The sequence below is a fragment of the Henckelia pumila genome, chromosome 2 (assembly GCF_033568475.1).
Source record: "Henckelia pumila isolate YLH828 chromosome 2, ASM3356847v2, whole genome shotgun sequence".
Classification (NCBI taxonomy): Eukaryota; Viridiplantae; Streptophyta; class Magnoliopsida; order Lamiales; family Gesneriaceae; genus Henckelia; species Henckelia pumila.
Genome location: NC_133121.1, coordinates 161,173,610 through 161,185,842, shown reverse-complemented (window position 1 = coordinate 161,185,842; position 12,233 = coordinate 161,173,610). Strand labels below are relative to the sequence as shown.

General features: G+C 35.0%; 1 protein-coding gene across 1 annotated transcript; it reads right to left on the bottom strand.

Moving 5' to 3' along the window:
- Positions 1-3,333: 3,333 nt before the first annotated feature.
- Positions 3,334-4,080, bottom strand: LOC140883138 (glycine-rich protein-like). The gene is made up of 2 exons (XM_073289488.1): positions 3,920-4,080; positions 3,334-3,829 (listed from the first exon to the last, which is right to left on the bottom strand). Exons 1-2 carry the CDS (start codon positions 4,029-4,031, stop codon positions 3,537-3,539), a joined length of 405 nt encoding a protein of 134 aa, XP_073145589.1. The 5' UTR covers positions 4,032-4,080; the 3' UTR covers positions 3,334-3,536.
- Positions 4,081-12,233: the final 8,153 nt, after the last annotated feature.

Here is a 12,233-nt window from a genome sequence, read left to right as displayed (position 1 = left end):
TACTTTCTGCGATCAACAAGAATAAGAAGCCCGCAGATGACACACGTGCTCAGTCAAGCAGAAGCACGTTGCGTATTCAGAGCCCACTTGTCAGCAGAGCGACGAAGACGACGAAGACACGGGGGAGACGACGACAAGACATAAGAGCTAGAAGATTGGTCATAGTTTACTTATTCGTAGACTGTTGTATTGTACTTTAAATAATTTGTTTGTATTGTGATGAAAATTTGAATTATTTTAATTTTTTTGTCCAATTTGTTTATTATTAATTATAATAATTTAATAATATTAATAAAATATAAATAAATGTTTTTTTAATAAAATATATATATTTGCGACGCTTTGTTGAAAACCGTTGCCATTTTTGCAACGGTTTAAGATAAACCGTCGCAAAATTGTAACGATTTATTTAACCGTTGCAAAGTTTGCAACGGTATTTTAAAAATCGTCACAACTTTGGTTTAAAAAGTGTCACAAAATGTGCAATGATTTACGAATAACCATCGCAATGGGTTGCGACGATAGAAAATGAGACGCTAGGGTTAACCGTCGCAAAAACGTTGCAAATACCAATTTGCGATGGTTGTTGCGACACTAAAACAGTCGCAAATGCCGAAAATTTTTTGTAGTGTGATTTTTAGTCCAAGCGTTAAAAAATTTGATTGGTACCGTTAAAAGTATTAGAAGATAATGTTCAAAACATATATTCAAATTTGATATTAAAAATAAAAATTTTCAATTGATTTTGTTGGAACACTTAAGTTTTGGTGTTAAGTCCTCAATGCGAAAAAACTAATATAAAGACGAAACTGGAAAATATACGTAAAGTCAAATTTCCATAATCTTAATTGAATATATACGACTGGACTAGACGACTGAAATACTGAAGAAATCCAACGATTACAGTTTCCACAACCGCTTTTTCAAAAATTCCGCACAAAAATCATGCGAGAAGAACAAGACATTCTATTCGACTGTGTATATCTGAGACTAGATTCATCGAACTTAGATCTTCATCGTTCATAATTTTCATCATGATAATTAAATTTTATGTTATATATTTAAAAACAATCCAACGGTTATATTACCCGCAACTGCTTTTTCAAGAAGGCCGCAAAAAATCATGCGAGAAGAACAACAGACTATGTTTGGTCGCAAATACTTGCATCTAAATGCATTCAATAAAGATCTCCATCGTTCAAAAGTAGAGAAATGATGTTCCAAAAAACGGTGTAAATTTTGCATAATCCAACGGTTAAATTTTCTAAAAGTGCTTGTACATCAGAACGTGAAGAAATCATGCGAGATGTGCAACTTATGTTCTACGGTCAGATTCTGGTACTAAATGCAACCAATCACGATCTCCACCGTCCAAAATTTAGATCACATAATTATAAACCTTCATACCAAATTTGAACTCGATCCTATGGTTCAAATAGTCCCAGTCATTCTCGTACATTGGCTGGTATATAGGAATTTGATGATATATATCTAGATCACATAATTATAAACCTTCTCTTTTCTCTCTATATTTTCCTCTTTTTTTAGTTCATGAGTCAACCGTGAACAGTAATTATGGGTGTATTTTTCATTCATACAGACGATGCCAATTGATGCGTTAAAAAATTTCGTATCAAATAAATTAACTCGAACAGGTAATCAACGAACCAATTTCATCAATAAATCGAGCCGAATGATCTCAAAATATTTCTTTGTATTGAAGAAATAAACAAGTGAGATGACTCCGTCCAAAGGCGAAGCAGCTCAAGTCAATATAATATTCGATAGAAAAAGTATAAAAGATGTATGGAAATCACGTAAAAGCGTATAAAAGAGCGTCTAAGAGCATGTGTAAGACGTGTAAAAGAGTATGTAAGACGTGTCTAGCTAAGAGCATTTACGAGCGTGTATAAACATATCTTAATAAGGGTTAGAACCCCTTATTTATAGGAAGAGAGTTCTAGTTCATATAAAATTTAATTTAATGTATAAGACAACTAGATTCATGCATTTTCATGTAATATTTTGATACATCTCTAAAATATAATAAAGATATTATAGAATTTTTATCATATCATCAGTATATGTCTTTTGTGAGATGATCTTAAAAATTTATATTCGTGAGATGACCTAACGTGCTTGAATAAAATTTTATTTATTAACTTTTTTTGTAATAAATAAGATACACATCTATCAAATGAAATTTTTTGAAACCAATACTTTATAATATGAGCAATGCTACATGTACAACCAAATTTGTACATTAATTTGTACAACACAAAAAAATCAATACAAAAATTTCATTTATCAAAATCTCATGATAAATTGAAGTAAAATATCGCGACATAATAGCAAAATCTCACGATATATTTGTTGTAAATATCGTTGTACACGATATATGTTGTACCTCTAGCATTATTCTTATAATATTTTGGATGGCCGACACATGTACGAGGAGAGTGTCGTAGTCAAAGCATTGAAAGAAAAAGAAAGTAGTAAACTCACACTTCTTATTCACATATCAGCAGGTTGGTGACTTTATGCATTGCATATGCCAAATAATTGGATTTAAATGGGGATACAGTACACAATGTATACTAAATCAACTAAACTTTGTAATTAATTATACACAATGTATACTAAATCAACTAAACTTTGTAATTAATTATCTAACAAAATCCAATTTGTAGAAATAGAGTACGTACGCGTCCGTGACAGAATTAGTTAAATTAAGCAGAAAAGAGTCGTCAAGTGTATTATGTGCTCAATGGATATACGTGATCAATATCCAAAATTTTTTGTTTGTGGGAAAATCCAATATATCTCACTCATTTTCGATTGACGAGATGCTAGTATAATGATAGTATCATATTACATCCAAAAGTCCAACTTTAAATTTGGTTATATTGGATCATATAATTTTATAGATCTCACGTTATCCAATCAATTTTGGAGTACATTTGGGTTTAGTTTAAAATATTACCCTTATTGAAATTAAAACTGAATAATTGGATTAAACCGAGATCCAATTTGAGCCAAATCAAAGATATAACCAAAATCATCCAATATAAGCACTAGTAGAATGTTGAGTTAAGGGTATTTTGGACTTCTTCACACATTTATTTCGTTGATTTACTTTTGTATTGGACTGGAATTTTTTGCAAGCTTCTGTGATTGGGAGAGAGAGAATTTATTATAGTTTTCGATAATTACAAATCTTGTTTGTTATATATCCATACTTTAATTTTTGGTAATTTATTATTGTTTTCAAAAACTAAGATAGAGGTTTTTGAAAGAAAAATTGCTGATAGAAACCATAAAAAAAACCTCACAGAAATAAAACCCCAACAGTGTCTCATTTTAATTGGTAGTGCATAAGATTGCACAGTCCAATGAAACATTGCCACACAATATTATTATCACCACGTACATGAACAGATTACAAGATAATTCATGCATGCAATTCTTTTATTCATTATTCTTCACATATAAACTGCATTATTTGAGAATATCTTCTTTAATTTCATCATGTCCATTTAGTTGCGAGTTTCGGCTTCAACAAAGTCGGGATCCACTGCTTCGCCGGCGTAGCTGCAGCATCTGCAACGGTAGTAACCTCTGCCGCCGCAGCAGCCATATGGGCATCGTCCACCTCCTCCGTATCCACCTCGGCCACCTCCGTATCCACCACGACCGCCTCCTCCATATCCGCCACGCCCGCCTCCGTATCCACCTCGGCCGCCACCATATCCGCCACGCCCGCTTCCGTATCCACCTCGGCCGCTTCCATATCCGCCACCATATTGATCTCCAACTTCAGTTTCCGTGCCTGCATAAATCAGCAGCATATATAATTTTGTCATCTGAAATTCATAAAATGCACATGATTAATTATATTCGTAATCAATAAAATGCTTACTTGCGTCAACGGAGTTGGTGGTCTCAGCCAACTCTCTGGCGGCCACCTCAGAGGAAATGAGGAAAAGCATGGCTACAAAAATGCCAACAAAGACAAGTGCTTTGGAACCCATATTGAATTTATGTTTTTATTTAATTTGTTTGTTTTAGCTTTGGATGGATGAAATGGTGAATATGTCTCCGTATATATAGATATGTAGAGCACAAGATTTTTGGGTATAATTGTAAATTATAATCTTATATTTTATTATATTGTACGTGGCGAGTATTTAGTTGGCTGTTGAAGGCTGCCTTTAATGCGTATGAACACAAAGTCCATCTTTTCTCTGGGTTTATTTATTTATGGGGCTAATTGCATTCACACCTCTTATGAGAAGTTTAAAAGGCATAAAACCCCCTGTGTAAAATTAATAGCATGTTAGACCCTATGTTTAAAAAAAAATTAGCATAAAAACCCCTATGAGAGGGTATAAATGTGCCCGAGTTTGTATAACATAGGGGTGAAATGTGCTATATTTTAAAAAACTGAGGGATGCATTAGCCTATTAGTATTTCTTAAGGGGTTTTATGCCTTTTAGACTTTTCACAGGGGGTGTGGATGCAATTAGCCCTTTATTTATAGGGCAAATTATTTTAAACTCCACACTACCAAACTTCTCTTTAACTTAACTCCCTACCCACCCCTTTCTTTATTTTCACTCCCTAGTGGTCCCCATATTTGAATTAAAATATAATTAAAACTAATCCTTTGTACGTGACTTTGTTATACCTATCGACCCAGTCCCGGCCATGCAAGACTATTAGTTACTCAAGGTTTCCAGCCGATATACTCCAGATTAGGGTCCAACATGCTTCCGTAAGATGAATTAAATTTAAATACCTTTTTGACCATAATGTCGTCGGGTCATACCTGCCGAGTTTTACGAAGTGCTCCTCACACTCCAACCATGCAGTCGCTACAGATGTTTCCGGCACAAGCTCCTTCAACGACACCCAGCATAGTCTTAATTCGTTTTCTACCTTAAGACGTAAGGTATATAAATTTAATTATAAAATATGAACATGAAAGAACGAGAGATTTAGGAAATTTATTCAGACATAATATTATTACATAAATTAACTCCTTTGAAGAGAAGAAGACAACTTGTTTAGCTACTCATAGTAGCCTTGTTCTTGAAATACATAAAAGAAAACTTAATACAAAGAGAGAGAAATATTACAACAATTTATTTGTAAGAAAACTGAAGGGAATGATCGATATCTTCAGCTTCCTCAAATGCCTGTATTTATAGCTGTAGTTCCACTCGTTTCACCGAGAAACTTCAGGAAATCTCACAGCTGTCTTGTATTTCTTTATGCCATTATTGATGGCATCTTTTACTAGTGGAGGAGGCAGCTGTCTTGAATTTTTTACGCCATTATTGGTGGCATCTTTTACTAGTGGATGAATCATATGCCTGCCACTTTTTTTTGGCTTTATTCTCCTCACATGCCTGCTTTATTGTTGTCGGGGCATCTTTTGCTTTTGAAGTAGGCCCCTGTGAAAACGCATCTTCGGTGGTCCTTGTCCACCTTTGCTTATCTCGAAAAAATCCTTTCGATCCGTTCGGGGTCTAAAGGTTTTGTCAAATTCTGGCTCCTTCTGATTTGGGCATTATGGGCAGATATTCTCTGACCATCGTCCAATATGAGCCATGTTACAGAATTTTCGGCGAGTTTCTTTACTCCCCGACAGCTTGTTGTTCCACAACAGATTTCTCTTCTTTTCGAAGAGTTCTTCCGCAAATGCTGTAGTTTTTCCTGTCATTGTGTTTAACAGGAATGATCCATTCATAGAATTCTGATAAAATTTAAATGGAAACTTGACTTTATCCATCTCAATAAGACAGACCCAAATACCTCATGCCCTTCTGGTTGAGATCTCATTTTCCCCGAAAGTGGACACCAAGGGTATTTCTTCAGGTTTAGGATCTTTGATAAATTTATGACTGTTTATATCAGGTCTCCTCAGCATGATAAAATGAAAGGGTTCGTGTGATCCTTTCACTGTTGGTTCTGGAGCTGCACTGAAAAAGTATAACTCAAGCACATCTCCTCTGGCCAAATGATCATTATTTGCCCATGTTTCTTGGACTGCTTTCTGGATCCATTTTGGTAACTGTGATATCTCCGGGAAGCTTGGTGATGTTGTATAAACTGAGGCCAAAGCCCCAAATTCATACCAGAGTTTTACATCTTTAGGATTGACATTGTTTTTTTAGCCAAACCCTTGGATATATTCCTGCAACATCAACCCTGCAAGTGTTCGGGTTGATTTCACTCCTTGTATTCAATTTCTCCCACCTTTGTTGATAAACCTAGAATGAAGAAATAATAGATGGATTAGTATCAATCTTAGATTTGCCCTTTCCAGTGTTGGGCCTAAGATTGATCTCTTCCTCTTTTACCCCAGAGGCAGAGGGTTGACTTGATGAGTTATCCTCATCAATTGTTGCTTCATCCAGATCATCAAAGGCTGATGATAGATTAGAACTTGTTTCTTGAGTTTTAGATTCCTCAACATCTTGTTTCACAACCGGTGGTTGTATTTCTCGTTCTTATAAAACCAATGGTTTTAGCATATCTTGTTTATGAGAAACCAATGGTTTCTCTATAGCCTTCATAATTGGCCCTTGAATAGCAGCCCATAGTTGTGTTTGAGCTTGCATACATCCTGTAATTCGATTAGATACTTTGATCCGATCAGCTTGTTGTAACCTGCCGACCATTTCAGCATTAATGGCTAACTGGTTGAACTCGTTTTGAAGCAACCCAAGGTGTTTCCTGAGATGCCTCTGCATTTTCATGATGAAATCCACGTCACTGCCTTCCATCTCTTGTTAAGAAATTTGCAAGAATATTTTCATGAGATTTAATAATAACAATATCAAAAATATAATTTTGACATAATGCTTGCCATCTTAATAACCTAGCTTTCTCAGGTTTATATTCAATATTATTTTTTAGGAAAGCTTTTACCTGAGTGTTATCAACCTTCAGAGTGAATTTTTTAGCAAGTAAAAATAATGGCCATTTTTCAAAAGCCCTTTTAACTACATAAAATTCCTTCTCGTTGATATGCCATCTAATGGCCTCAGATTCTGAAAAAAGACCGCTACAGTATCTGCATGGTATTTCCCCATCTGGAGTGATCTTGGTAAGGACTGCTGCCCACCAATCGTCACTGGCATCCATAAATAATACCAGATCATCTTCATCTACGGGTATACCCATTTTTGGGAGATTCTTACATATCTCTTTTAATTGGTTTACCCCTATATGGTCATCAGTCCATATAAACCTAGCATCCTTTTTTAACAAAGGACTGAACACCTTTTCGTACATTGCTAGATTGTTAATGAACATCCCTGCAAAATTAACTACTCCAAGAAAACTCTGGAGTTGTTTTCCATCTTTGAGTTTATCTGGAAAATTCTTTACCTTCTTCACAATATGGGGTTGTAGAATTATTCCAGTTTCATCAATCTCAATACCGAGAAATTCAATTTTCCTCGTTGCTATGACTGCTTTCTTTTCAGATAAAACCAGTCATTCTTGTTTACAAATTTTAGAGAAAATCTCTAAGTGTTTAACGTGTTCGTTTATATTTTTTGATGCTATATGAATATCATCAATATAAACAAACATAAAGTTGAAATAATCTTTAAAAAGGTTATCCATCTTTCTTTGAAATATCTGGGGTGCATTAGCTAATCCTATAGGCATAACTTCCCAAATATAGTGTCCTTGTGGAGTAGAGAAGACTGTGAATTTCTTACTTCATTCTTCCATTCGAATCTGGTAAAATCCAGACTTACAATCAAATTTTGAGAACACTCTAGCATTTCGTACACAGCTAATTAGGTGTTCTCTACTCGGTATGAAGTATCCATCAAACTCCAGGATTTTATTAATACCTTGGTAGTTAATAACTAGCCTGGGTTTCCCTCTTTTTATTTCACCATGATTTCTAACCAGAAAACCTGGGCTGCTATATGGTGAAACTCCTTCTTTGATTAAACCAAGGTCCAAATGTTCCTTGATAATCATTCTCATATCCCTTTGATCTGTTATGTTCATCGGGATAGGCTTATATCTGACGAATTCATACTCTTTGCCTTCCTTTAGAGTAAAACTGGCTTTGAGTTGGTTTCTATCCCACCATGCCAAAGGATGCTCGTTGTAACTTTCTTTGAGCCTCTTTTTAACATCTTCAAGGGATACTTTATTCTCTAACTCTATATCTCTATGATTTACAGTTACCTTGAGAAGCTCCATATCCTCTGTTTGGAATTCTTGTTCTCTTGTTATTTTCAACATGGTTTCTCCAAACCTTATTGGATCTTTCATTTTTGGGTGAAAAAGTTGTCCTTTATCACCACGCTGGCTGCGAAATATTATCGGCAATTGTCGATAAAAAGCAACCTTGAGTCTTTGAACGATAATTTTATGATCACAAATTGTAGTGAACATAAGTCTTCTTGACTCATTGTCTTGTGTGTACTTCTTAAACATTTATAAGAAGTTATTTCCTAACAGGATATCAGCTCTTGTATCATGGAAATAGATTGGTGGTGTTTTTACCTTGTACCAAGGTGTTTGACCTGCACCTCGCATAAGGATATCTGCTTGTTTTATTCCTTTGCAAAGAATTAAAATTCTTCGAGAGAAATCTCGTCCAGCAATTTTTGGCAATTCCTCTTCACATTCTTCAGGGAAGACTCCTCTTTTTGCTGTACAAATTCCTGCTCCCGAGTCAATATAAGCTACAAAATACCCAGCCTTATATTGTTCATATAACATCCATATCGGAATGTATATGGAGAAAAGACTTGTTGTCATTTTTTAAAGGGATTACTTAATGGCCCCGCCATTTTTAACAGACTGTGTTGTAACTCAGTAATCCGATTAAGACTATTTACCTTTAGTTTTCCTAAGGCCTCAGAAGATAGAGTATGGTTACTCTTTTCTACTTCTTCAATGCGTTCTAGTAAATCATGTTCATGACTTACTAATTTCAACTGTTGCTTCTTCCTCTGTCTGTGAACAGAGTTCTCGAATTTGATTAAGGGATTGTCCCTTATCCAATTCTCTTGGTTTTTCATTTTGTAGAATTCTTATTGAATCCTCCAAGTCTTTTTTTTTGCTATGAACTCTATTCCTTTTTCAAGGCGTTTCCATGGTTTATGGTCCTTCAAGAATTCTAGACCAAGAATGAGTTGATCCATTTCTTTTCCTGGAATTCCCCGGATTTGAACTTCCAATTCTCCAATATTTATCACTCCTTGGTAAGTTCCTTTTTCATGTTGTTCCAAATAGTAAATTGAGTTACAAGGGAACAAGTTCCGATGACTTGTAATTTCGAATACTATTTTCACTTATTTCCATCCTTCTGGAGATCTAAGTTTTCCTATTATAGAAAACTCTTTTTCTTCTGGTGGAATTTCTTGAATAGGAGATTTGTCCCATCTCCTGCTTGTCATTCTGTCTCCTTGGAAAGATAACCTTCGGGGTTCTATTTTAAGGTCTCTGTATAGAACCGGTCTGTCTTGAATTTGAATGTCTGTTTCCTGAATTAAAGGAAACTCGATTCTTTCCGGGTATATTGCTTGAGCAACTTTCCCAAAGATCTCTGGAATTTCAATGAACTCATTTCTAATAAATAATTCAGAATAGTGAGTATTAGAAAGAGCATATGAAATTTGATACGTAATAGAATATGGCCTATTACCTTCCTTCATTAGTCTTTTTTCCTTGAAGTTTTGATGCAAAGTCAAGGCTCGACTAAAATCTCTATCAGCTAAATTGTAGGCTATTCTTGGATAAATAACTCCCACAATTTTTCCTGCACATAAATTTTCCGAGATAGTTCCTAGAACCGCATCTTGTATTTTCCCCATTCTTTTATCGCATACTACGATATCTATGGGTGAATCAATTCCCTCTTTAAAAGTAGCCTTGATCATAATTTGGATTGCTCCAATATGAATCCAAGACATTGTCTTTGCTACTTCTGCTTTTAATTTCTGTAATTCTTCTCGAATTTCTTCAAAGGGAATTAACTGCATTTCAATTTGATTACTGGTTAATTCCATAGGGATCGTCATTTCCCTTTTGGATACGTTATAAATCAAATTATGTCTTCTTTGTCTTAGCCCTAGGTTTCCTAAGACTCTTTCAACTTGTCCTGCCGAAAATCCTTGGTACTTCTGTAATGTTGGATTTTCTCTCATAATCCTTTGGACGATATTATGAGATATCATGGTTTGACTAAAGATCCCAGCCAAACTTTCATGTGTTTCATGGCGAAACACTTCCTCTTTACTCTGATTCTGATTCTGATTCTGATTCTGATTCATCTTCTGAAACTTCTCGACTAAACAATATCTCTTCTTCGTATATGCTTTCATCTGAGGGGATATCCTCAAATTGATATACTTGGACTAGATCTTGAAAGAAGACCGTATCATCCATATCTGGTGTTGTTTCAAAGAGTTTAACTCCTTTTTTCTCGTTTTCTGGATAATTTGTAGATATATGTCCTCTTGCTCCACATGTCCAGCAGCTGCAATCCTTGAAACTTTCACTTGCTCTTGTATGAGTTCTTCTAAAAGTTCTTCTTGATGGTGTTCTTCCCCTGCTTTGTGATGAGCCTGTTGCTGGGGATGTTCTTGTAGGTCCACTTCTTCTACCTGATCTATAGGATCTGGCCTTTTGTTTGGACCAAAATGTTCTTGGTTTCCAAGAACTTTTCATTCTTTTATTATAGGGATTATTTCTTAATTTCTTCCTTTTAAATCCCTGTGATCTGTTTCCAATGATCGTTGGAAGATCATTTTCTCTACAACACAAAGGTGTACGCTTATCTATACCCCTTATTTTCTTGTAGTTCTTCTGTAATGCTGCCATATGGACCATTCTGCTAATTTTCCTTTCAAAAAGGAGGCACGTCTTGCCAATGTATCAAGATTGCCTGGAATATATTTTTTAATCAGCATTTCTCTCCAGGGACTTGGCATTTTTGCAAAAAATAGCTGAATAGCCATATTTTCGCCGACTCCCGAATTCCATCTGTATTTAGTGAATAACATAATGTATTCATCAACTAAGCAGATATCATGTAACTCGAGGCTATAAAGAGTTTGAGTATATCTTTTCTTTTTCTCTGTATCTTGATTATTGAAATAGTCTATCCCTATGAATTGTGCTTTAAATAGGGTGGCCATTCTTTCTCCAATCTCGCTGAGGGATTCTCCTGCTAAGATTGATTCCTTAGTTTCTTGCATAGTCATCTCCCATGCGATCTTAACAGATCCTATTAGAATCATTTCTAGAAGTTTAATGAATCCTTCTTTATTGAGATCTAATGTCCCTGCTGCTATTCTCATAGCTGACGTCCAATCATCTATAAGATCTTCTCTGTTTTTAAAGTCCAAAACATCAAGGTTTAACATAACCCCATAAGGATGTATTGGATCTAAAACAGTTTTTCCGTAAGGAGTTTGATGGAGTGTGATTTTACTCCTTCTCGATCTGGTTCCTGCTGGATGTGAATTTTCTCCAACCTGGAACTCACTATGTGGTTCTTCTGTTTTAACCACATATCTTGGGGGATTCCCTATGGGTTGTTCACCCTCAGGGGAATTCATTTTTAGATCTACTACTTTGAGATTCGCAAAAAAATCCGCAAGATCTTGTAGATTCTCGAGATTTAATCTTTCTAAAGTAGTCATCAGATAATGTTTTTCTCTGATACTGATTTTATAAGATTAATTATCATTTCATCATTGGTTAAAGGTTTTTGGACCATTTTGGTTTTACCTTTCTGATGTAACAAAGGTTCGGTACCAAATGAGAGTGGTAACCTTCCTCCTGTATTTCTTTTTCTAGAACCCGAAGTGTGTTCTAGATTTATGATTTTATTTTGAAGATCCTTTAGGTTTCCAAGAATTTCTTATTGTTTCTTAAGGATTTCTTCAATTTTCGAGGTATATCATACAGCTGATTGCTGTAATATTGTACCGTCTTTTGAATTTCTCTAAGATCTCCGAAGAGTTTAGAGAAATCTGGGGTAATCTCTAAAAATTGAGAGTTAGAAATCATTTTTCTTTATCTCTTCAAAATTAAGAGCATTAATCACAACCTATTGTAAGTAATCTATTGTGAATAGATTAACTTGTTTATAGGATTTCATATGAATAAAATCTTCTTGATTCAAACCTTCGTTTGAAGTCATCTTTTAAAAAAGTTTTCTCCTCAACAAAGAAAGCATGAAT